General features: G+C 40.7%; 1 protein-coding gene and 1 long non-coding RNA gene across 8 annotated transcripts in view; both read right to left on the reverse strand.

Moving 5' to 3' along the window:
- Nucleotides 1-561: 561 nt before the first annotated feature.
- LOC135318585 (uncharacterized) lies at nt 562-2,571 on the reverse strand. Its single transcript, XR_010376752.1, has 2 exons — nt 2,181-2,571; nt 562-1,428 (listed from the first exon to the last, which is right to left on the reverse strand). It is a non-coding gene; the product is annotated as an uncharacterized LOC135318585 (long non-coding RNA).
- A 9,088-nt stretch (nt 2,572-11,659) lies between these two features.
- PKHD1 (PKHD1 ciliary IPT domain containing fibrocystin/polyductin) overlaps nt 11,660-25,172 on the reverse strand; it is a 368,588-nt gene continuing 355,075 nt past the window's right edge. For 2 of the 7 annotated variants that reach the window (XM_064476570.1, XM_031434550.2), the window contains 2 exons: nt 24,156-24,278; nt 11,660-12,722 (listed from right to left, as the gene is read on the reverse strand). In XM_064476570.1, the coding sequence (XP_064332640.1) occupies nt 12,268-12,722; nt 24,156-24,278 (578 nt within the window). In that variant the 3' untranslated portion in view covers nt 11,660-12,267. Of the gene's footprint in view, nt 12,723-17,124; nt 17,170-18,462; nt 18,905-19,830; nt 19,995-23,187; nt 23,556-24,155; nt 24,279-25,172 lie in introns of those variants that run through there. The other 5 variants (XM_064476572.1, XM_064476573.1, XM_064476571.1 and 2 more) reach the window with 5 other exon arrangements.

Consider the following 25,172-nt stretch of genomic DNA (forward strand, 5'->3'; position numbering starts at 1 on the left):
ATAACAATGCCATTAATAATTACAGCAATCAAATACCTTGCATTGTGTAACATGGGATTAATAATAGACACTCTGTTTATTAAATGGGTTTGTATTTTATAGTGGATCAGTTTAGATACTGTGATTTACAAAGCTTTTTAAAATTCATTATTATAATTATTTCTCTTTATCAAATTTAAAATGGTACCATACTTTTTAAGAACACACTTTGCTAAGGCTATTTATATGACACTCTATAGTCAACCAAAATGCCTGTATTCAAAAGACAGTATCCACTATCTGGTGTCCTACAAGAAAGGCAGTGAAGTGGATACCAGGTGAATAATCCCCATAATATTTTTTCTAAGGTGGATGGCCTTTAGTTAACTCTGCTACCTTGCTCATCTGAAAAATGGGAATCAAACTATCTCATTACTGTATCTTCCTCATTTGAAGATATTTTTATCATTACAAGCTATAATTATTATTTTTACAATTATTAATACAAAGCATTTTTTCAAGAAAACAATACACTCATCAATTCTCCTTTAACTTGCATATTCTGTTTCAAGAAACTCAACAAGATTTTCCAGCATTTATATAAACATTTAGAAAGAGTAACAAGAAAAAAAAAAATCACAGGGGCAATCTAATTATCACCAGCAGCTGTAACCTGTTGCAGTCAATGCTGGGACTACAATATAGGCTGCTTTAACCAAATGTTCAAGCATTTAAACACTTCTTTTCTCTTTTCTCGTGATTCAAAAGGAAATTACAGAGTAAAAGCCCTATGCAGAATACAAATGTGTTTTCTACCACATGGAAAACCATCTCCTAACCCATCTCCAGTTACCTCTGACACCTCTGAACGCTGAGGCCCCTCAGTTCTCAAAAAACGAATCCCATCTCCTCGAGGTAGAGAAGTCAAGTGTTCCATACCATGTGGCTTCTTACCCTCTGCTCTGTTATATATGACTTTTAAGAAGGTACAATTACAGGCTGTCTTGCTGTACAGTGGTTGGAATAAAGTGTTACGGTGTTTCATGAGAGAATGATCTCCTTTTAACCAAACACGGTCAGTGAAAAGTTCAGATTTGGGCTGATGGTATGTTTTGTTTGAAAATCATAATTTAGTTGATTTGAAGAACATTATTCCAATAGCAAGTTGTCACAGTTCATTGAGATGGTTTGATGTCTACACACATACGCAATTTACATTGTGCTTCTTATAAGAATATTTCATGACATGCGAGATTAATGAAAGAGAAATCAAGCTCTATTTCATTCTCTGGTTGCAGCAGGTTGTGTCTTTCCCGCTAAATATACCCTTTAAAGAAGCTTACTTATAGCCTGTTAGTGATAAATGAGCAAAGCTTCTCAAAAGGTTCTGTGCATCATGAATGATGCTCCACTCTCTTTAATAAGAGACGTTTCTAAGTTTCTTCATTCCTACAATGGGGAAGGGGGTGAAAGCAGAAAGAGGTTAGAAAACGAGGTGTAAGGGAAGAAAGATGTAAGAGACAGAAATAATTAACATGTGCACAGATCATCCTCTTACAGAAAATGCAAACAACGTGGGGGAAAAAACCAAACCAAACCAAACCAAACCAAAACAAAACAAAACCATGAGAAAACTTGTCTCCCTTTGTTTTAATTGGAATGAATTGTGATCTCTCTTTCTGGTAAGTCATTGGGTGGGGGAACCTCAATGCTTTGTCTTATAGAATTTGAGAATCAATACCGTCCCTTTCTGTTTCTCTCTACCGTTGCCAAGGGTCCGATAATGAAAGTGTATAATTGTACGGTAACTTTCTCCAGTCCCTCACTCCTTCCTTAAAATAAAGTTGACTGCCTTTCCTGACCATAAAAAAGGAGAAAAAAAAGCATACACTATTGAATTTATTTTTTTTTTTTAAAAAAGAAACCTCCAATGTTGTGTGTTCAAACGCTTCTCCCTTCACATGGAGGCTTGGGAAGAATTTAGTGCTAAATAAATGCCTCGAACCAGGCAAGATAAAACATAAATCATTGCATTAAAACCTCTAACAAGTCTATCTGCTTTCTGAAATGACTGGGAGATGAAAGTGCAGAGTCTCATTTAAGAAGGCCCAGCGGATCCGTTCTGCATTTATATAGCTGTTATCAAAAGCAATTCATTTGGAGATCAAATAGACTGACAGATAGGACAAGTAGGGGCTCACCACTGCCTTCGGGCAGCCCGCAGCCAGGACGGCTCCCCCGGCACCGGCACTAACATTGAGTCTAGGCAATGCTCGGGATATTACCACTGGCGCGCTTCTTCCAGCCTTTCCCAGTGAGGCCGCTGCAGGGAGACCAGCAAGAGGAATGACGCTTCCCCAGCTGAAGCTGGTGGAAAAACCCCCTCCGTTGGACCGCAGTGAGCGGACGACGTGCATCCTAATCTTGGACCAGGGAGGCCGCGGTGAGGAGGAAGACAAGCAGGAGATAAGAGAGGTTTGCCGAGGGACCTTGGGTTCCGTGACCTCTCTGCGGCCGGCAGGCTCCCCACGACTCCTCCAGGCTGCAGCCGAGTCCTCCTCAGCGGACTCCCTGACAGCGGGGCCAGGGGAGGCCAGGCAGTACAAAGTGGATTTGCGCAGGGGGGGGGGGGGGGGCATTTCCAAGGCTAGCCCTGGGGGAGATGTGTCCATCCGTGCAGAGCCTGGGGTCTCTAGCCCTTTTCCCATAGACCTTACTGGATTTTTACCTGATGGCAAGGTAAATCGTTGATGCTTGAAATTCTGAATAAAAGAAAAACAAAGAAGAGAATGAAAAAGACAAAGAAAACCATCTTCACTAGAGAACGCCTGTTAACTCGTACACACACACATATCAATATGGGCATAAAACACACAGGCAAGTGGGTGAGAGGTCATGCTGTATTTGCATCCTCTGTGTCTGACTTAAGAGTGAAAAATAAGGATTTCTTATGCAATTATTACTTGAAAACATAATTTTTAATGAATCAGAATCTTTTAAGGATATGGGTGTATCAATTTAATTTAATTACCTAATTTATTTCGTTCCTAATTTAATTATTTTTCTCTTGTCAGTGGTTTAGGGAATTGGTTCTTGCTTTGGTGTATGAGTGCAGTGTGTGTTCCAATGAATTATTTAGGTAAAACTATAATTTTTGAGTCACTTAGACAAATATGTATATATTTTAAAGTCTTTTGAGAATGATCAAATTACTCCCTATAAAATTTGTACCTACTGATAGCCACCCCAATAATGCATGGGAATGCCTTTGAGGCCACATTTTTGCCAGCATCAAGAGTACTCCCATATACCGAGAATTATAATTTCTTTATAAATATTTGCCCAGTTGGATAAATGAAATGTGGCATCACCTTGTTATTTTAATTTACATAATTTGATCACATTGAAATAAGTCTTTTTATATGTTTGTTTTTGCTTGTATTTTTTCTTTTGTAAATAGTATGTTTACCAGTTTAGTTAGGGGTGGGGTTTGGCCATGGATCATGTTTTCCTAAACAATTATAAAAGGCTTTTAAGTATTAAGTGTATTCATCTTTCTGTTTCTTGTTACAAATATTTTTATCCAGTGACCAGAGCTTTGGGGTAGCATTAAATGAAAAATCTAAAAAATAAGGTGATAATGAAATAGACACATTATTGACTTGAAGCCCCAATATCTCTATCAAAGGTTTATGAAACCATCGTGTGATTATATGAACCTCAGGTTTTAAAACAGTATTATACTTGGTATGTGCATAAAGTACTTTTTTTTTAACTCACAGTGTTCGGGAACAAAATAAAGGAGAAAAAGTATTGTAAACTCTTTCCTAAACTTGTTTTACACTTAAAACTTTAACCATTTTGGAGTAGAATATTTGAAGAAAATAGATATAAAGCTAGCTGATGCCATTAAAATAAACCTAGCATGATTTTCATTTCTGTAATTCTTAAGGATCTATTTCTTGATCAATCAACAAATATTTACAGAGGTACTACTCTCTTCATTGCCTGGGAGAATCATAAATATTGAGAAATATTTATCTACAGCTATGCTTAAAGCACAGACCTTGTCTCAAGTCTGATTTAGGAAAACGATTTTCCCGTAATCATTCATTCGACCTCCACATCCACCCCATTACTAAGCCACTGTGTGGGGCGGGCAGTGGAGAACTCATTGATCCAGGAGACATGGTCCCTCAGTCACTATGTTTATAACCTGGATGGGGAAACAGACATGGCCTTTAAAACATCAGCAGCCACTCATCACCTGGGCGTGACCTGGTCCTATAACGAGGGCAGCACAGACAATCCCAAGCAATGAGAAACCAGAGGCAGGCTTTGTCTGGGCCCCAAAGAATGTTTAGGACACAAACTGTGGAAGGAAAGGAAGGGAAAATTGCATGTAGAAAGAAAAACACAACTATTCTCTCTTGTATTTCTTGAGCATTAAAACATACCACTTCTGCCTCGAGATCCAGTAGACCCAATGACTTATCTTTGCATCTGTGGCACATTTCCTGGAGCTCCTGTAACCCTACCCCAGCAGCACTGAGAGGGGCCTTAGGGCGTGGACAGCCGTGGACAGAAGGGCTTCCCTCTGTGACCTCTCCACTCTCACTACAACAGGGACCACAGAGGTGTGTGACGGTGGTGGTTCCCGTCAGGCAGTACTCCATCCCCAGTTCCCAGATAGATGCCCCACCACGTGGAGGGGTAGGGTTTCCCTTCCTACAGACCCATCTCACCATAAACAAAAATGACCAGAGAGGAGGTTATTTGTAGGATGCTGAATAGTGGCCACTCAAAAGCTACCCCCATCTTAGTCCCTGGGACTGTGAACGTTGCCTTGCACAGCAACAGGGACTCCCAGGGGTGGTTAAGTTAAGCACCTGGCAAAGAGGAGGTTATCCAGGATTATCCAGGTGGGCCTTAAATGTAATCACGGGGGTCCTTAGAGAGGTGGGTGATCGAACCGCAGGAGACGTGAAGGGAGAACTTGGAGTGACGTAGACCTTGGGGTGATGTGTTTTGAAGATGGAGGAGGAGTACAGGCAGCCACGTGAAGAGGGAAAAGGCAAAGAAACAGATTCTCCCCCAGAATCCCAAGAAGGAGTCAACCTGGACGCCATTTTGATGTTAGCTCTGAAACTGATTTCGGACTTCTGACATCCCAAACTCTAAGAGAATAAGTGTGTGTCGTTTTAAGGCAGGAACTGTGTGGTAACAGCAGTGATAGGACACTCATATACTATTTGAGGAACCACCTGAGAAATCTGTTAAAATGAAACTGCCATGAGAGGTGTAACATATGTAACATCACAACGTTAGTGTGAATTATTCTACGAAACTACCTAGAAATTCTGGACAAAATGGGCCACTGGGTAGAAGAGTTTGATGGGCTATATACAAACAATAGGTCCAGAGCTTGAACTACATTTGGGATGCGCTAGGTCAAGTACCAAAGGCTTGGAAACTAAGATTGGAAGAAATAAAATAAGACAAAGGTCAGGGCAAACCCCAAACACACACGTTAATGATTCCACAGTTTTTGCCTTGAGTTAGCACTGCGTTTATGCTCTTTACGCATATAATTTGTGCCCATTTCTAAAGCAAAGTGCCCTATTTTACTTCATGAGTTCACAAAAATATGAAAAAGGAAGACTAGTTAAGAAATCAAACATATTTAATTAAGCAACCAAGGGTTGCAGAGTCCAATACAATAATTCAAGTTAAGATGTCGACATTACCATAGAAACCCCCTTCCTGTATGCAAGGCAGGGTGGCACCCTTTTTAAATCCTAAATATAACCTTCCTTGATCTCGGGGGCCAGACCTTTACCAGGTGAGAAATGCTATAATTCTTTTGGGGAAATGAAGGCGCTGTTTAGCCCAATACTAGATTTACATTTTTGGATCTTAAATGCAAAAAATGCATCTAAACTGGGTTCTGTCTTTTAACTAGAGGCATCTGTTTATGCAATAACAGTTGTGTTCTGCCAGCAGATTCCTAAGTCTCTGAAAAGCAAAACTCAGATTCCTTTATACTGACTACTTCTAGCTGTTAGTAGGAAGAATGTTTTTAAAGCTTAACCACGAGGAAAGAGAAGGATCAGACTGCCATTTTCTCAGCTAGTGGATGCAGTGCCTGAGTGGTGCCCTCACCTGTTTTGGAAGCCTGAGCTCCAGCTGCCAAGTTGGATTTAATCAAGGAACTCACTTCCAGATACAGCTACATTTACTTAGCTCAAAATCATTTTCCGAAAATATATTAGGATGAGCACGTCATCTTGGTTTGCCTGGGACCTTCTGGGGTTTTCTGGTTTTGCCACTGAAAGTCTCATACCCTGGAAACTCCCCAGTCTCGGGCAAATCAGAACACGTGGTCCAAATACAGATCTGTTCCTGATGAAATGTCATTTCAGAATGGTTTTGCCCACTGAAAACGAGCAAATTAAAACAGATTAAATAAATGAACTTCTTTTCTCCTAAACACGGAACAGTATTTACAGTTTTCATTTGAATGTATCAAGTGGAATTTGGATAAGAGAGTGTGTGTTTAAAGTAGCCGCGGTATTTTCAATGTTCGCTATTGGCTCAAATTTTAATTTGTGTTATTTTTACTTCAACCAACATGCTATCCAAATGGGCTTTTATTTCACAAAGTTAATCACACTTTTAAGACCCCCTCATCAAGATTTTGTCTACACAGAGTCAGACCCCACCTGTCAAAACCGCAGACAAGCCGGTAATTGTGCACATACACCCAGAGCGAAGCATCTATATTTCTAATGCAATTTCAAGGCAGTGTATCAGATTCAAGATCTTTATTACCTCTGAGACAGGACAGCATGTAGATAAATGTCCCGACGGTCCGAGCTTTCAAAGAATGTTGCCATTCATTCTGTGGCAACGCATCCCTGCACAGCCACCAGTCAGGACTCTGCATGACACAGCTAAACACAATTGTGTTTTCCCCAACCCCCGCCTCTTCCCCTTTGCCCCGGAATCTTCCCTCGTCTCTTCTCTGCTCCCTCTTTCAAATGTTCATTTAGAAGATATACTTTTCACCGGGATTAATACAGGGTTTGCATTTAAAATTTTCATTTACCAAACAGAAAAATATTTTACTAGAAGGGAAGGGTATTAAGGAGAAATGATTTTCCGAGTGCCCCGAGGCCAGGCATAGGCAGGATTTGATTTGCTATGTTCGGCTGGAATCTGGATTGATACGCAGAGATGAGAGGGGGTGTTTAATAAAATTTACATTTCATTTTCTCACTTGACATCAGTCTGCTGTCACTCATGGAACTGATGGGAATGCTGGAAATAACTTTTGTCAGAATCCAGTTGGGGAGACAGACTGGGAAAGAAGACAGGAGGGAGAGAGGGAGACAAGGATGGTCTGGCTTGTTTCCATCTTGTGGCTCCATGATGAGAACAAATTTGTGGTGGCTGGAACATGGGAGAGCCAGCATCCTCCCCCCTGGAAGGAGCAAGTGTCAGTGGGACACCCGGGGAGGTACTGGAACTGACACTGATGCTGTCCATCTGCCCACAGAGGCGTCTACAGATTGAGTGAGGGTTTAAGATTCTGGGGGACTGGAAGTGATTTGCGTCCACTGAAAAAGAGATCAGGAGACATCCAAGAGACAGGAGCAAAGACGAGACAAGAGGCTCCCCTTTTGTTCAGGGAAACCAGAGTGTCTGTATGAGTTTTCCATAGCTGTGTAACAAAAATGACCACCACTTAATGCCTTAAAACAATACCTACAGTGGAATATCATTTGGTCTTAAAGAAGAAGGAAATCCTGCCATCTGGGACAACACAGATGGACCTGAATGACATTATCTAAGTAAAATAAGCCAGAGAGAGAAAGATGAATAATGTACGACCTCACTTATATGTGCATCTAAAATAGTCATACTCAGAAGCAGAGAGCAGCATGGTTCAATGGGGACCATGGGAAGGTGATGTCAAGGGGTATGAAGTTTCAGTTATGCAAGATAAGTAAGTTCTGAAGACCTTCCATCCAGCATAGTGCCTACAGCTAACAATACTGTGTTGTCCTCAGTCGTCCCTTGGTATCCACGCAGGACTGGCTCCAGGAGCCCCCGCAGAGAGCAAAACTCACTGATGTCCAAGTCCCTTACGTAAGACAGCATAGTACAACACATTCATACTTAAACTCTTCTAAGAGGGTTGGGCTTCGATGTTCTTACTACTATTAACAACAATACCAACAATAATAATAATAAGGGGTTGGTGACGGATACATTTGCTTTGATGGTGGTGATGGCTTTTTCACAGGTGTATATTTGTCCCTAAACTCATTGAGTGCTATCCATTAAATCTGTGCGGCTTTTTACAAGTCAGTTATATCTCATTAAGCGGTTAAAACAAAACAAAACAAAACAAAGCAACACCCATTTTTTAGCCCTTGGTTCTCTAAGTCAACAGACTGGGAAGGTACAACTGGATTTTCTGCTTAGAGTCTCACAAGGCTGAAATCAAAGTGGGCTTTCAGGGAAAGACTCCGCTTCAAGCTCATTCAGGTTGTTGGCAGAACCCATCTCCTTGTGGTTACAGGACTGAGGTCCCTGTTCATACACTGGCTATTATGGGGGAGGGAGGGGAGCTATGCGTGGCGTCTAGAGGCTACTTGGACCCCTTGCCAGGTGGCCTGCTCCATTTTCAAAGCAGTCACAGCACACAGAATCTTCCCACGTTTGAAATACCTCTGAGTTCTGCCACCAGCCAGAGAAAACTGTCTCCTCTTGAAGGGCTGCTGTGATTAAGTCAGGACTCCCGAACAGTTTCCCTATGTAAGGCCAGCTGACTAGTTCCTGCCTGTTTCTTCATTATAAAGTGGAGAGAAGAGTGGTGTTTCTCACGTTTTTTAAAAGGAAAATGATTTTCTTCCCTCTTGTTGTGTCTACTCACGTTTAAATAAAAGATATAGTGATAATGAGTCATCATTTTGAGACTGAAATAAGAGATGATATAGAAACAATTAAAACCCCAGTAAATTCTGTAGAGTCCCACCAACACGTTAAACAAATCTTCTGTCTCAGAACAGACCAGATTGATGGGCAGAATCTCCTCTTTTCGCGGACTGTTCCAAGCAAAGAAATCCCCAGTCTTTTCCTGAGGTCGAAAAATAACAAATTCTGGCGGAGTATTTGTAAACACCTAAATCTATGTATTTGACCATTTAAACCTCATTTAACTTTATACGAATATTTTCTCCCTTTAAAAAAATTACATTCTGCAAACGTGGTGTGTCTCTCAAATATATGTGCAGTCAGCCACAGGAACATAGTGTAAGTTGAAATCAACTGTGCTGCACTCAGTAGAGTAATTCTTTCTGCTTACAGCTCTCTCAGAATTGACACTGAATACATTATAAGTTCTGGAAACATAATATGGAATAAATGCATGAATTTTAAATGACAGAATTAATTAAAATCCTTTACTGTTATTGACGTACAATTTGATAGAAGCTTGGTTGAATGACATTTGCATGTGATTTACATTCAATTTCCCCATACTCATTTTTGCATATGGTTTGCATACATTTCAATGTATAGTAGTTTCAGACATTTGGAGTTAGATTGCTAGATGGAAGGGAGTTATTTCAGCTGAATAATCCCTGAAAGGGGAAGGCGCTGAGGGACTAAAGCCTCTTGGTACTCAGCAGCCTCTTTGGGCTATAACATGGGCAGGTCTGCTGCAGGACACACCCTGGTCAGAGTGGCCCTGGCTCTCACTCTGAGAGACACACGGAGCTGATTCAGCATCTGGTGCCTTCCCTGAACACAACCCCCCAAACCTGAGAGATGGTGGAAGCTACCCCATCCCTCTCTCTCAAGTTTTAACATCCATAAATATTAACAAATATATTTGAACTGCTTGGAATTTTAGTTTGTTCAGTATTTTGGGGGAAAGGAGTCCATCCTAATGTGGAAAATTAGCAACAGAAGGCAAGAAGAGATTCTTTGGAACTACACAGGGACAAGACAGTTTTCAATTACTTATTTGAATAAGAGGTAAGGCTTGTGACTGCTGGGACATATTCACTGGGTTCTCCATGTTTCTGAGAAAGTTTAGGGTTGGCCTATGGTGTTCTATTTAATAAGCTCATCTCCAGACCTGAATGAACCAAGAACTATCCTCTTTGTTTCCAGCATTTACCCAACTCTCCCATTTTTTGAGGAGGGAATAAGGGGACTGGGTTGGGGATTCTGGCTAGACTCTGAGATTCCACACCACGTGCAACAGCCCTACAAGGTACTCTGGGAACTTCTGTCCCAGAGTCCATTCTGGACTCAAGAATTTCAGGTTTTGCCAGGGTAGGATTAACTGGTCAATTAGGGTTGTTTGTAAACAGAGGCATAGGATCAAACTCACCTTCCAGAAAGATCAGTGTTAAGCACGTGGAGGTGGAAAAGAAGATAACAGAGATTGGGAGAAGGACAAAGAAGGGGTAGAAATAAGATTGGTAGCTGATTTGGGGGGAAGGGTGAGAGAGAAGAAGAAGAAGTTGACTTCTAGACTGTGGTCTGAGTACAAGGATGCCATGCATTAGAAACCTGAGGAGGAGCAGAGTTTAGGACACGTTAACATCGTAGTGGCAGCAGGATGACCTACGGAAAGACTGGTATGGCGTTCAGGAAAGACACCTGGGCTGGAACTGGAGGGGGTGGAAAGGAGGGTGCTATGATGCTGTGGTTTTCTACTTCTCAAAAGCTTAACCTCTCAAATGTTTTTGTACTAAAAGATCACAACAGCTCTTTGAAAACCCAAAGAATCCAACTCAGTGTCCCAGAGGACGCTGCCTTACCTCCTTTCGGGGGCAGCTGTAAGGTCTGAGATGTACAAGACATCTGAAAAATGGACTAAGAGGCTGAGGACTTCCCTGCCAGCTTGTGGTGGAGTGAGACGTACTTTCCCAGTGATGCCCTCAATGATGGCTTCCTGCCAGTCCCTCCGTTGGGGCTCCTTCCAGGACATCATCATTTAAAACTCTGCAATAGAAGAGTGTGTTTCCTTCCCTGCCCTAATTCAAACATAGAACAGCCTCCTTCATCTTTCAGAGACTGGAAAATCCTGGTTTAGATTTAGGGAAAAGTTGAGAGCAAGTTCTTTCTAGGTATTTTCCTTACCTCTGCTGTCTTGGCTTTATTCCCCTGGCACATGAGATCTTCTGGATCCAGAACCAAGGACACAGTCAGGTTTAATTTGAACACAGATGGGCGCTCTGCAAAGTTGTGAATTGGGTGAAATTCACCCATTTGAGTAGTATCCATACTCAACTTAAAATCAACACAGTTAACCTTCTGCTCTGGTCTCCACTGGAACCCCTAGCACACAGACTTCTGCATGTCATGGGATCTTTCCCATGCACTGTCTTCTCTAAAAAGCAGTTCTCTAGTAATTAAATTAGCTGATCATCCACTTGGCCACTTGGTCATCTCTGGTTTTCTTCCAGTTGTAAATCTGTCCCAGTTATTCACAGAAAGAACTACAGAAAAATATAACTGGCCCATGGACAATTTCTTTCCCCAAACTGGCTCTTTTCAGATCTTTGCCCTTAACTATCATCTCAACCAACCCCACGAGAATATCAGTTTCCATGTGTCAGGACTCATGAGGTACAAACTTGATACATTTGCACAAAAGTGAGCTCCTAATAATGATTTAATTTAAGCCATGAAATAAAATCAATTTGTGAAAAAGCCAGGCAGTCACCTTGTGGTTGGAAAATCAGCTCTGACAGGTCAGGGAGAGGGGTCTTCTATCCTTCAGATGTTCCCATCGGGGAAAGAAATGTTTTGCTTTAACACAGCAGGAATAACTGTAGCAGACCAGTCCTTTGCATGATCCCATCTATAAGAGAAGCCCAAAGCATTGTGGGTGGTGATCCTAGAGGAAGCTTAATTGCACCCTCTACTGGTATAAATCAGTATTATGCCATAATTAGGATGGCAAAATCAGGAAGATAACCAGCTGAAGTCAAAAACAAGGAAAAAAATCAACGAATATTTGAGAACCTATTATTTGTCTGGCACTGGACTAGGATCCGTGATAAATACAAGACATATCAGATACTGTTTCAATCTACAATCACTTAAGTGACTGTCTTGCATTTTAAAGTTGAAAACAGAGAACTCAGAGTCCATATTCTCCCTCCTTAATGTCAAACCAGTCAGGGGTCATCCCTCCATTCATGATCCAGAAATATTTTGGACATTATGACTTTCAGCCCATATGTCCCCATGGGTCCTTGATCACAGCTGTTCCTGAACAGCCTCCGGGTGTACTGGGTGGAGGCAGAAGGCCTCGGTGGTGCCACAGGAGGCTGGCTTCTCCTGGGAAAGCCCCAGGCTGACAGTGTCCTTGTCCAGCCGGCTCTGGCCATGCAGTCGCTGCCTCTCCTGTCTGAGGTCCCGGCAGAGCAGCAGCAGCTGATCTTGGCCTGCCAGCTGGTATCTGAGCAACTGCTCCTGGGCCTCCTTCCAGCTCCCAGTCTCCTGCAGGTACACCTGCTGAGCAGGGGAGCCCGGAGCGCAGGGGTTCCCGTGCGCCGTCACACCGGCGACGCCGGAGGCAGGAGCAGCAGCCTCCGCCTGGCGGCCACCTTCCTCCCGGACCACCGGCCGGCTCCCCTTCCTTCTGGACACGCCATTCAGTGACTGATGGGGGAGCTGGTTCAGTCTGCCTCTCAGGACCTTCATCCTCAAATCTGTGAGAGACAGAATAGTAGTGGAGGAAACAGGTTTAGCTCTCAATCGGTTGATCACACATCCGGCATATTTAGCATCCCTGAAAAGATATCGTCAAATAAAGACTAAATTATATCAGCTTATTGATTTCCAAATATTCGGGGGAATTTTTTTTTCAGAAAAAAAAAAACAACCCTGTGGTATCCCATGCCTATTATAATTATATATATTAATTATTTGATACAAATTTGACAACATAGCTTCCCAGAAAAACCTTTTATAATGTTGATAAGTCAACCAGGATTTTTTCAGTGTATGTATGACAGCTTAAATAGGAAAATTAGACCAGAGTCAGACCCTACCAAGTGGGGTAACTCATATTTGTATTTAGAAATGAGACTATTTTATATATAGTGGTGTGTATCTGTGAATCCTACACTCCCCCAAACTTACACAAAATTGTACATAACTATAGTTCAATTTAAAAAAAAGAAATGAGTTCTAAAAGCCAATCTTAGTATTTTTGGCTTTTTGTGCCAAATTCACAATTTGAATATCTTTGACTTTATAAAAACATAAATATAAACATTGTAGAGATAAACACATAAGTAATCATATATTCATATGAGTAGGCATGTATAATTACCCACCTGTAAGAATTATCTTCAAACACACCTTAGGCCTGAAATATTTTTCCATCTTGTCTTTTTTTTTCAATTTCTTATTGATTTATAATCATTTTACAATGTTGCATCAAATTCCAGTGTACAGCACAATTTTTCAGTCATACATGAACATATATATATTCATTGTCACATTTTTTCTTCATCTTGTCTTTCAAAAACTCTCTGCCTTCTTTTAGTCAGCTCCCCAAATTTGTCACTTTTTTCAGAAAGTATTTCCTAATTCATGAGTGTCCCATCCTCTTAATACATTGGGTGTTGAGGGATGTATCAATCTATTTTTATTGATTTATTTTCATTTTATTTATTTTTATTTTGTAGACAATTTTTAAAGGTTACACTCCATTTACAGTGATTACAAAATATTGGCTGTATCCCCCACGTTGTATAACACATCCCTGTAGCTTATCTTACACCTAATGGTTTGTACCTCCCGGTCTATTTGTTATAAACAATAAAGTATTACAGTTCAATTTTTAAAATAATTTTATTAAATTATCCTTTTTAAGATTAAATGAAAGAAATTCAAAATTATTCTGTGTTAACGATCCCCATTCATTTATATTCCAGTATGTGTTCTCTGAAGAGAGAAAGGCTAATAATAATTTCAAGCAACACTTCTACAGCAATTATATCACATGGTGGGCACCGAGTTATACGTACGTGTAATTTAACCATGACAACAACTCTCTCAACCTAAGTGCTATTATCAGCTCCCTTTTAGAAGAGAGGCCATTGAGGTACCTTCCCAAGATCACATCTATACAAAGTAGTGGCAGATCTTACTTACTTTACAGAATTCAAGATTTTTGTCTCCAGAGTCTGCAGTCTGAGAACCACAGAATGCTGTGTAAAGTTAAAGATAGCAATGAGGAGTTAAGAAGAATGTTCGGTTGGATACATGCATGGGACTACGGCGTGCATGGAAAGGTCATCTTCCATGAGCCTTAGAGTAAAAGAGAAGGTTGAGAACGATCCTGAACCCAGAGCGGTAAGCAGAGGCACTGTCATTGACATTTCTTGCTCCTGCTTTTCTCATATGTCACCACTAAATGCATTATTGTGAATTTTTTTGTACATATATACTTTGATATACAACATAAATGCTAATTTATAAAACTGTGTATTACGCTCCTGTCTCAGTTTACGGAGACCTAGCTTGGCTTGTGTTGGGAGACAGTGATCCGGTCTACATCCCAGTGTAAGAGACAATTTTGGGGCAAAGGGTATTAATTTCCTACCTCAATGTAATCTAACATTGAATGGGAACTAAGGTGAGGAACAGAGAAGGCAATAATAACATAATCGAAATATGTGTAATCTTCATAGATCAAATGGAGGTAATACACTTTAGATCTGGAGTAGTAAAATAAGATGAAGCAATCACGGTGTCTGTATTGTTCCCGTGACGTGTCAGTTAATACGCTGCAAAGCCCGTGTTATCCGTATCTTCTCTCTCCTTGTCCACAGTCCTTTTGCCTAGCATGTGTCTGCCACGGTCCCCTACCTATGGGATAGTTCTCTTGCCGAGAGCTTTCAGGTTATCCAAGTCTCCCTGTGGAGGTCTCAAACCCTTCCAGAACTGTTCATGGACAGCTCAAACTCCATTGATTTATGCCTCAATACTTGTTGGCTGGAGTTTCTCATTTGACTTGTACAACTGCTTCTGGTAGTGGTCACCTTCCCTCGTATGATGATCTCATCTTCCTCTTAGGACTTTGAGTTTCTTCAGGGAAGGAACTTTCTGTGCCACCCACCTTGCCCCTTGACTACGCCCAGTCCTCTACCAAGCCCTGAGCCTGATGCCACCTCTAGAGTGACCGCTCCCACCAGGGGGAAAAGACATAGCTTATCAAGATCAGCAAATAACCAAAGAACGAGAATAATCAATTGTCAGGTAGAAGCAAACTTAAAAAAGGCAAAAAGGCTTTGAATTTTTATCCCTTGGTAAAACCAATACCACTTCATACAACGGGGAATCAAACACTGCAAGTCACCTATTTTCAGTCCATTGAAGATACTGTTATCCTGTTTCTGAGAGCCCGTCTTTGGAACTCTGATCCCCCTTGTTCTCCAAGTCTGCATCTATTCATGAAAGACGAACACAAGCGTAGCTTTCCTTTGCAAGCCCCCAAACATTTAAAAATCTCCCATGAATTATTTACATGGCAGCTCCAGTCAGCAACATACCTGACAGATTCCCCAGCTGAAATGAAAGTGCACTGTGTAAAGGTGCCCAGGGAGGCTGGCCGCCTCCCACTGTGAGGTTATAGACAGAACTAAGTCAGCACACATTACATGTCAGCGCCGACATCAGAAGGAATCAGATCCTTTGATCTTGGACCTCCACAGGAAGCTTAGATCTCAGACAAATTAGATAAAAAATGAATTTATAGCAGATATGTGTCCTAAGGCATTCAGCTGAATGTTTGGGTTTTAGGGAAGGAAGAATAGCGAGTATCAAAACATATGAAATGGTGTGGCTCCTCCCCACCTCCACCGTGTTGGCGCGTCCCCATGAAAATGGAAAGACAGGGTACCAGATTGCCCCTCCATGCCTCTTCAGAGTCCCATTGGCGGGTACAATCAAGTTTCAGGGAGAATGGGATAAGATATGGGAACATGTATCTTTTCTCTATAAAAAGGAAGACTCGGTGGTTTGGGGTCTGCCCAGGTACATCCACGGTCAGCTGTAACTTTTCCAGCTCTCCTTAACCACTTTTGGCTTCCCAAACTTTCTTGGACAACAAATACATGCTGGATCTGTGATTTTAAAAATTTGTGTGTGGGTACTAGTCACTGGCTTTTCTTTTTTTCTGCTTCTTTTTCATTTTATTCACTAGTTTGTCATATTGTTTAGATGCCAAGTGTAAGTGACAGCACACAGCATTTCTCTTTCTCTGTCTGACTTAGATCACTCATTGGCTTCTTTTGCAATGGGAAAATTAGCTATGAACCTCCCTTCCCCCTCTCCACTGTTTATATTTTCCTTGCCCAGTCTCCATGTTCTGCATTCAGCATTGGATGACCGGGATTCAGTACAGAAGACCCAGTATAATCACCTGGACCTTGAAGCCCAAACAGGATCTAAAGCAGAGAGATGGATGGTGGGCCAACCAACATGAGGAATGCACGCCACGTTGGTTTCTCATTTGTCAATAAGGGCGACAGTCCTGCCCACATACCGAAGAAGATTTATGCAATAATTAGTCAATAATATTGAATTATTAATTGATTAGAATTAACTAATATCACCTGAAAATATTATACATGCAATTGCCTGTGTCCTTTCTAGATTATTTGTCCCTTGAAGAGAAAATATTGCCACTTACTTTAATAAGCCATGCATAATGAATCAGGAAGGTGTGAAAATTTTTGAAAGAGAAACGAAAAATGCCTTTAATCCTACATTCTATCATAAGGGAGCTCCATTTTATTGTTTCTGTTATACTTTAGCAATGGATATGCTTTAGTAAACCTAATTTAGCTCATTGATTTATCTGGAGTTTACCTTGATGTATTTTTTGAAGCGTGACTCTAGAATAATAAATGTTGTAAGTAGTCAACTTTACAGCCCAATTCATAGATTAATGTTTCTGTTTTCCTTTATTTTTTATTATCTCCTTTATCGTACACTCCATTTCTATATCTATATCTAATTGAGGTTCTTTCTCCCAACGCGCTCATATATTCTGGTGTCGGTATCATGTTGTCTTAAGAATAACGACATAAATATTACCTTTCTGGTTGAGCTACCTTCTCCCACTGCCATAAAATCAATTTCCTGTTAAAAAAAATTAGCTTTGTATCATTGATCTATACTTTCTGAAGAATTTTAGAATCATCTTGTGCTGTTGCACTCTGTACAAAATAATTGGAACTGCATGAAACCAAGGTTAATTTAGAAATAACTGAGGCCTGTGCAATATGAGTCAATCTAATTAGAAACATGTTGTAATTTCCCATGTATTCAGGTCTTCCCTTTTTAAACTATTCAATAAAATACCATGTAATTTTTACATAATTCCAATATATCTCTTGTTAAGATTTTTTCCCCAAGACAGCATAGTCTTCGGTCATTACTGTGTGCTTCTTGATGTTTCCTCTCTGTAAACTACTGGCTCATACAACATTATTTTTGCATAGATTGATATTGAGTAAGTTACGCAAGTTATTTCTAAATTACAGCAGTTAATGGTTGACTCATTAAGTTTTCATTAAACAATTGTGTCATCTGCAAACCATCATATATTTTCTCCAAACTTGTCCTCTTCATTTTGTTTTATAGCTGATTTTATTTCTTCATGCTCCAAAATATATGTCACAAAATTGTGGTAAGAATGAGTTTTGTGTTTTGTTCTACTTTAAGCAGGAATTCTTATAGTGCTCCATTGTTAAATGGAATATTAGATCTTGGCTGCAAACAGCATTGGACCTCTCCATCTTATTTACCAGGCAGGCTCTCATTCCTGGTTATATATTTTTTTAAGTTTTCTTAAGAAATAAGTGCTGGAATTTATTTATTTATTTTTAATTAGATGTTCATATCTTTTTTAATTCAAGTATAGTCAGTTTACATACAATGTGGTGTAAATTTCTGGTCTACAGCATAATATTTCAGTCATACATATAAATACTTATATTCCTTTTCATTATAGGTTATCACAAGATATTGAATAAAGTTCCCTGTGCTCTACAGTAGAAACTTGTTATCTATTTATTATATAGTACTTAGTATCTGCAAATCTCAAACACCTAACTTATCCCCTCCAACCCCCTTTCCCCCCAGTAATTGTAAGCTTGTTTTCTATGTCTGTGAGTGTTTCTGTTTTGTAAATAAGTTCATTTGTTTCATTTTTTTTAGGAATCCACATATAAGTGATATCGTATGGTATTTTTCTTTCTCTTTCTGGCTTACTTCACTTTGTATGACAATTTCTAGGTCCATCCATATTGCTGTAAATGGCACTATTTTATTCTTTTTTTATAGCTGAGCAGTATTCATATATATATATATAATATACATAATACATCTTTTTTATCCAATCATCTGTTGATGGATGAACATTTAGGTTGTTTCAATGTCTTGCCTATTGTAAATAGCGCTGCTATGAATATTGGGGTGCATGTATCTTTTTAAATTAAAGTTCCCTCCAGATATATGCCCAGGAGTGGGATTGCTGGGTCATAAGGTAAGTCTATTTTTAGTTTTTTTGAGGAATCTCCATACTGTTTTCCATAATGGCTGCATCGAACTACATTCCCACCAGCAGTGTAGGAGGGTTCCCTTTTCTCCACACCCTCTCCAGCATTTATCATTCATGGACTTTTAAAATGCATGAACATGCTATTTATTAATAACTTCCAAATACAGTTTTACTTTCTTGGGAACTTGAGAGAACTTCCAGTCCTGAACTCTTTTGCTCCTCACTGCTTCCAGACATCTTGAAGCCAGCCCTCTCCTCTCCTCGCCCTCTCATTCTCATGGATTCGTACTCAAATCTAGAGCCAACAGGACTCTAAAGTGATAGAGACGAAAAATTCATGAAGTTAATGTTTGTAGCCGCACTGGGATAGTATCCAGCCCTTTTTCACATGTCAGTTTTTCATTCCCAACACTGGGGGCTTGGGTTTCACATGCACACACACACACGAGTGACCAGGGGCCAGACACAGATCAGGGTACAGTTTGGAGAAGGCAGCACCCAGGTCTGCAGCAGTAGCGGTCCAGCAAAGACAAAGGTGGTAGCCAGGAAACTGGGAGAGGAAACTCAGGTGGCTGCAGGCAGCATCACCTGGAAGAAAGACATCACGTTCTGCCCATTGTAGGTCCCAAAAGATGTGTGCTCATTACCCTGTTGTTAATTTTATGAACCAGAATAAACTTTTCTATCTCTCTTTTAGACGAGATGAGGGGTCATTCTTTTTATTTTCCCCCAGCATTTAGAAGGGGTCTCTGAGAAGAAGGGTCTCTGGGAAGGGGTCTCTGGGAATGAGGGTTTCTGGGAAGGAGGGTCTCTGGGAAGGGGAAGGAGAAGACAAAGGGCTCATGGCATTTCTATCTTCCTCATTTACCCCACACGGAGTATCCACGTTCTTATGTCATAACACCCTCCAGTAAAGGTGGGATTAGAAAAGATACCTGAACCTACAGGGAAGGGTCGGGCCAAGATGAACACAAAGAATTATATTACCTAGAAGGTGTGATAAGTGAATAAGAGGAAAGGGCTACAAAAGTTGAGGAAAGGGGACTACTCCTTTTAGATAAAAGAATTTGAAAAAGAGAAAAAGTATTCGATCTGGGATCAGAAGCAAAAGACTTTAGATCTGCAGATACCTTAGAGAAAGATCTCGTGAAACGCATAGGCATAGGTTTTGTACAGGAAACACTGCCCTGGAGGGAGGAGAGGGAGTTGGGGGTGGGCATCTGTCGGGGGTGTGTTACCTGAGGCTGAGTGAAGGCACATCTGGGAAACAGCAGGAGGAGATGGAAATGAAGACACCGCAGAGGTGGGACTGATCGGACTTGGCCAGCAAGAAGGTCCGCTGGTAACAGGAGACCAGGGGTTGAAGACAACTCTGAGGAGTCTAGTCTGGGAGAGCTGGGGGCTATTAACCAAATGAGGGGAACCAGGGAACAGGTGAGAAGAAATGGTACAAAAGTGAGCTTTGACAGAGCCAAGCGGAGCTCCTTGCTGCTCCTCTGTGAACTGGAGTTTATACAAACCGTACAATTAAGCCCTTAGCAAATGGGATTTGAAACCGTGTGATATGATTTAGGAGCTGGAGGGACCACACATGTGACTTAGGGTAAAGATAGTCTTTCTCTCCTTCAGCATTCTCTCCCTTCTTTAAATTCTTCAAATACATAATGTTTGCTGTGACTGCTTTACACTGAATTGTGGACTGCCTGCAAATGGCCTTTCATTTTCCCCCAAATACTACTCCTGTGTCCCACTCATACTGGAAACTCATTAAGGACAGGTAACCAAATATCATCTCTTAGTAGCTGGACAGAGAGGACCTTGTGAGGTACAAAAAATATCAGGAGACAAAGAAATACTGGTCTAATATTTATCGGAAGATAACATTTAGTTTCATTTATTATGTCATTCCAGCAGTCTCTCACTTAAATGTTACAAAGATGAGTAACCCCTTCTCAGGGTTTCTCAGCCTTGGTATTACTGATGCCTTGAGTCAGATCATCTCTGCGGTGGGAGTGATCCTGTGTGTTGTAAGAAGTTTATGGTGTCCCCCATCTCTTCTCCAGAGCGGCCAGGAGCATCCCCTTCCCCCAGCTCTGATAACAAAAATGTCTCCAGAAAATGCAAATGTCCACTGGAGGTAGAAGGACCAGTGGTCCCAATTTGTCTGAGACTGAGGGAGCTCCTGAGACACAAAGCTTTCATTTTTAAAACCTGGAAAGTTCTTGGAAAGTCAGGATGAACTGATCACCCTGCTTGGGAAACAACATTGCCCCTGGTTAAGGACCTGGCCTGTGGGAACTGAGAGCCACTGATACACGACAAATTCCAAAAAACATAAGCGCTACTGTGGTGGTGTGCATTCAGTCTTTGGAAACCGAAGAGGGTAATATTAATTTTTGTTAGGGTGGGGAGGATTAGGGTAGATTTTATGGGGGCAAAAAGGCATTTCTGTTTTGTAAATATTTACAAAGCAGAAGCAGACTCACAGGCATAGAAGCCCAATGTATGGTTACCAGGAGGGAAAGGGGGTGGGAAGGAATAAAATTGGGAGATCGAGATTTGCAGATACTAACATCTATATATAAAATAGACAAACAACAAGGTCCTACTATATATAGCACAGGGAACTATATTCGCTATCTCGTAATTACTTGTAATGGAAAAGAATATGAAAAGGAATATATATAACTGAATCTCTATGCTATACACCAGAAACTAACACAACATAGTAAATTGACTATATTTCAATTAAAAATAAAAATTAAAAAAAGGCATTTCAGCTGGTGCTGAAAAGCTCGAGGAAGTTTTAACAGGTGAAGACAAGCAATCCAACTGGAAAAAAACTGTGCAAGCTAGGGCATGCAAAGTTGTTAGACCAGTCCCGGGAAGGGAAGGTTGGTGGGGTGAGTGTCAGGAGAAGGCAAGAAGGGGAAACCCAGAGTAAGACTAGAAAGGTCAGGTGGAGTCAGGTCTTGGAGAGCTTTGAGTCCTGAGCAACAAGGAGAAAAGCCAACAATAAATAATCCACACACAGCACACACAATATATCAGGAACCCTTCTGCTCTATCGTGATATTAACTCACTTAACCTTCGCCACAGCCCTGAGTGTGAGCAGTATCCTTGGAACAGTTTTCCTGATGAGGAAACCAAAGAGCACAGAGAGGGTAGGTGACTTGCTTGAGGCCACAGAGTAAGTCAACAGGGGGATCAGGATTAAACCCAGTCCTGCTGACACCTGGATGTTGTGCTCTGAACGGTCCAGCTCTGCTGCCTCTCCAGCTCAGGCTGGGAATTCATTAGACCTTCTGAGGACCAGAGTGACAAGAACAAATAGGAGTTTTACAAGCCGGCTCAGATGCTTCCTGTGTCTAAAGCCCTGGTAAAAGTACATGCTTTATTCTTTCCTCCTTCCTCCCAACTCTCTGCTGCTCCTGGTGCATTCATACGATTTTTGGTAAAAGCCATAACATGGTGAGTTTACAGTCTGAATCTATTGGACAGTGAAAACGTGCATTCTCCCAGCTAAATAAGTGTCAGTGATGCTCTGTGAATATGCAAAGTGCTTGGAAGCGGGACAGCCAATCACTCGATCAGCAAATGCCACAGGTTTAAAAACACAGAAGAAAAACGGAAACTAGAAACTTCAGTGCCAGGGAAATAATGAAATAAACCCACATTTATTTAAAGCTAGCAACAATTAGATGTTTTGGAGCTGGCAATAATTTCCAAAGAAGAGCAGGAGATGCCTCATTACTTCCCTCGGAAACGATGCTCTTAAGATTTGGACAAAGCTTAGAAGATAAGAAAACAAATCCGCTACGATCCCCAGGGGAGGATTTGGATAACGTATCTTTCTATTTTTAACTCGGATGGCCTAATAAAATGGGCTCTTTCATTCGCCCATCTCTTCAATCTAAACTCTTCCACAGGAGCCCTGTCCCTTGTCTCGTTCCTGATAATTTATTAATAAGCCACCACATAAAAAATGTCCCTTAATAAAACACCCAGGCATTGCGGACTGCTTAATGTAGTTAATTTAAGCCGGGCAACTGAGATGCATGTAGATGGTCATATTAGATTAAGGGAGAGATTAGCATCACTCTTGCTGTTCGCTGAAGAATGCAGCCAGATATGCCCTTCTTCCCGGAGCTGGGCTCAGAGGACCGTTGTCAAGCAACTGCCCTGGATGTGCATGCAATAATGTGGGCAAGGGTCTGGAAACCAAAATTAAAGATGGAATCTAGAAAGAGTTCCCGTCCCCTTCTCTCTGTCTCCATCCTTCACACCTCCACCCACTCACATTCCCTACCAACTTTGTGTGTGTGTGTGTCTGTGTGTATTTTTATTGAAGTATAGTCAGCTTACAACGTTGTGTCAGTTTCTGGTGTACAGCATAATGCTTCAGTCACACATGAACATACATGTATTCATTTTCATATTCTTTTCACAATAAGTTGTTACAAGGTATTAAATATAGTTCCCTGTGCTATACAGTATGAACTTGTTGTTTATCTATTTTACATATATTAGTTAGAATCTGCGAATCTCGAACAGGTCCAGGAGCTGGATGGAGTATGGCTGGACTAATTTAATGGGAAATCTTTTAAAAAAATTACTTTATTTCTCCTGTGGCACAAAATCCAAACAGACAAACAAACTGATACAGTGATACATACACAGTCACCCGAGTTCATTAAACTTGTCAGAGGCAGAGCAACATTGGACGGCTATGGTTTGGTTCAACATCCTCTGAGAACCAGTCAGATCTGTATTCCTTTTCAGGCAGAAATATCACGATCATTGGCCACTACTTAGAAAAAAAACAAGAATATTCTTCTCTTTAGAGCTTATGTTTCAAAATGTTTCAGATCCAGGAAATTATACGAAAATTTTTCATATGCCATGTTCGTACTTGGCCAATCTATCTTGGGTTCTGTCCATTGTCTTTGTATTTTCTGTGTCCTTAGAAAGACAGGGGCAAAACATTGGCCTGAGACAAATGCTTATCTTTTCTTTGCTTGGCACTAATGGCAATTTCGCAACGAACAAGCAAAATTATCTGGCATAACGCACAACATAGGCAAATAATACCTTTTGCTAAAAGTACGACAAAACAACAAAGCAGAGCTTAGCAAAACTGACTTATTTCTTGGGGGTCTATATTCAATTGAATTTGCATAGTTGGTATTTGGCAACCACATTGTCTTCCTTCCCAGATTCAATTAGGTTGCCAAACTGGCAGCTTTGCAATAGCTACGGGAGAGATTATATGCCTAGACGCTGGTGTTCCTTTTCTCTATGTAACGAATTCAGATGTTAAACCAATAATCTTCTAGTAAGGAAAAACTATATAAATGTCAACTCGAATAACTGGTTAAGAGCTGAGTGAATCAGCCGGACTTGTGTATTCTTACGCTGGGGTACAGTTTCCTTGTGAAGAAGTAACAAAGGCTAAGGAAGAGGCTATAAACAAAATTGATTCAGAAACCAGCAGCCAGCGGGAGGCTACGTGTGCACACAATGGGTTCCTCCTGCGGGAACCATCCCACTGTCCAAGCTTACCTTCTGCCATCCTGGCACCTTCCTTTTCCATCTCTATCTGTGGTCCTTGGCATTTGGATGTGACATGGATATGATTGTTTTGATCATCAGTCTGAGATTCAGAAATCTCTTCACTTTTTATTTCTGCATTAATGAAAAAAAGAAGTGGTTTTTTTTCCAGAATAAAATGACATTTTTATTGTAAATGGATCCTAGGTGTTAAGATGCGTCCCTTTTCTGCTCCCCCCAAATCACTGTGACATACATGCAGTGGAATGTACATAGTATTTCCAGCAGTTAAGGAATAATGAAATAAAATCCCATACACTGACCACCAACATTGAGGTGTAAGACCTTACTGTCCAAGACAGTTGCCACCACGTGTGGCTACTGAACCTGTGAAGTGTGACTAGTACCAACTGTAACATGCTGTGAGTGTAAAATACACACTTAATTTTGCAAAAATGTAGGACGTCTAATATTTTTATATTCATTGCATGTTGAACTATTATTGATACAATCCACAGATCTCATACAGGTGTGGACTCTTGATTGAAGACTTTCCATTTTCAGTCCACTCTTGACTGAAGTGATGCTTTATCCTCTATTCATGCACTCATTACATATATTAACACAAATACCTTTACAGTCCTCATGCCAGGCCCTGTTCTAGGCACTGGAAAGAGAACGATGAGCATGAAGGATTGGGTCCCTGCCCTCCTGGAGCTTTTATTCCACTTTGGATGGCAGAGGATAGACACACAGATTTGTAACACAGTGTCAAGTAACTCCATGCCATGACAAATGGTGATTTTCTCAAGGAAAAACACTTTTGTGATTGAGTTTGAACTGAACTAGTTGATTTTTTTTTCCCCACGGAACACTATTTTTATGTTGAAAGAACTTGAAAAGAATAACTGAAAGACAAATTATGGTTATTCATGAGTACTTGGAAGAGTTGTTTTATTTTTAAGTAAATGAAGTGAGCCTGTAACTGCAAAGAAACAATTGATAGTATTTGTTGCAAATGATATAAAT

This window comes from Camelus dromedarius, chromosome 19, assembly GCF_036321535.1.
Source record: "Camelus dromedarius isolate mCamDro1 chromosome 19, mCamDro1.pat, whole genome shotgun sequence".
In the NCBI taxonomy this organism is placed as follows: Eukaryota; Metazoa; Chordata; class Mammalia; order Artiodactyla; family Camelidae; genus Camelus; species Camelus dromedarius.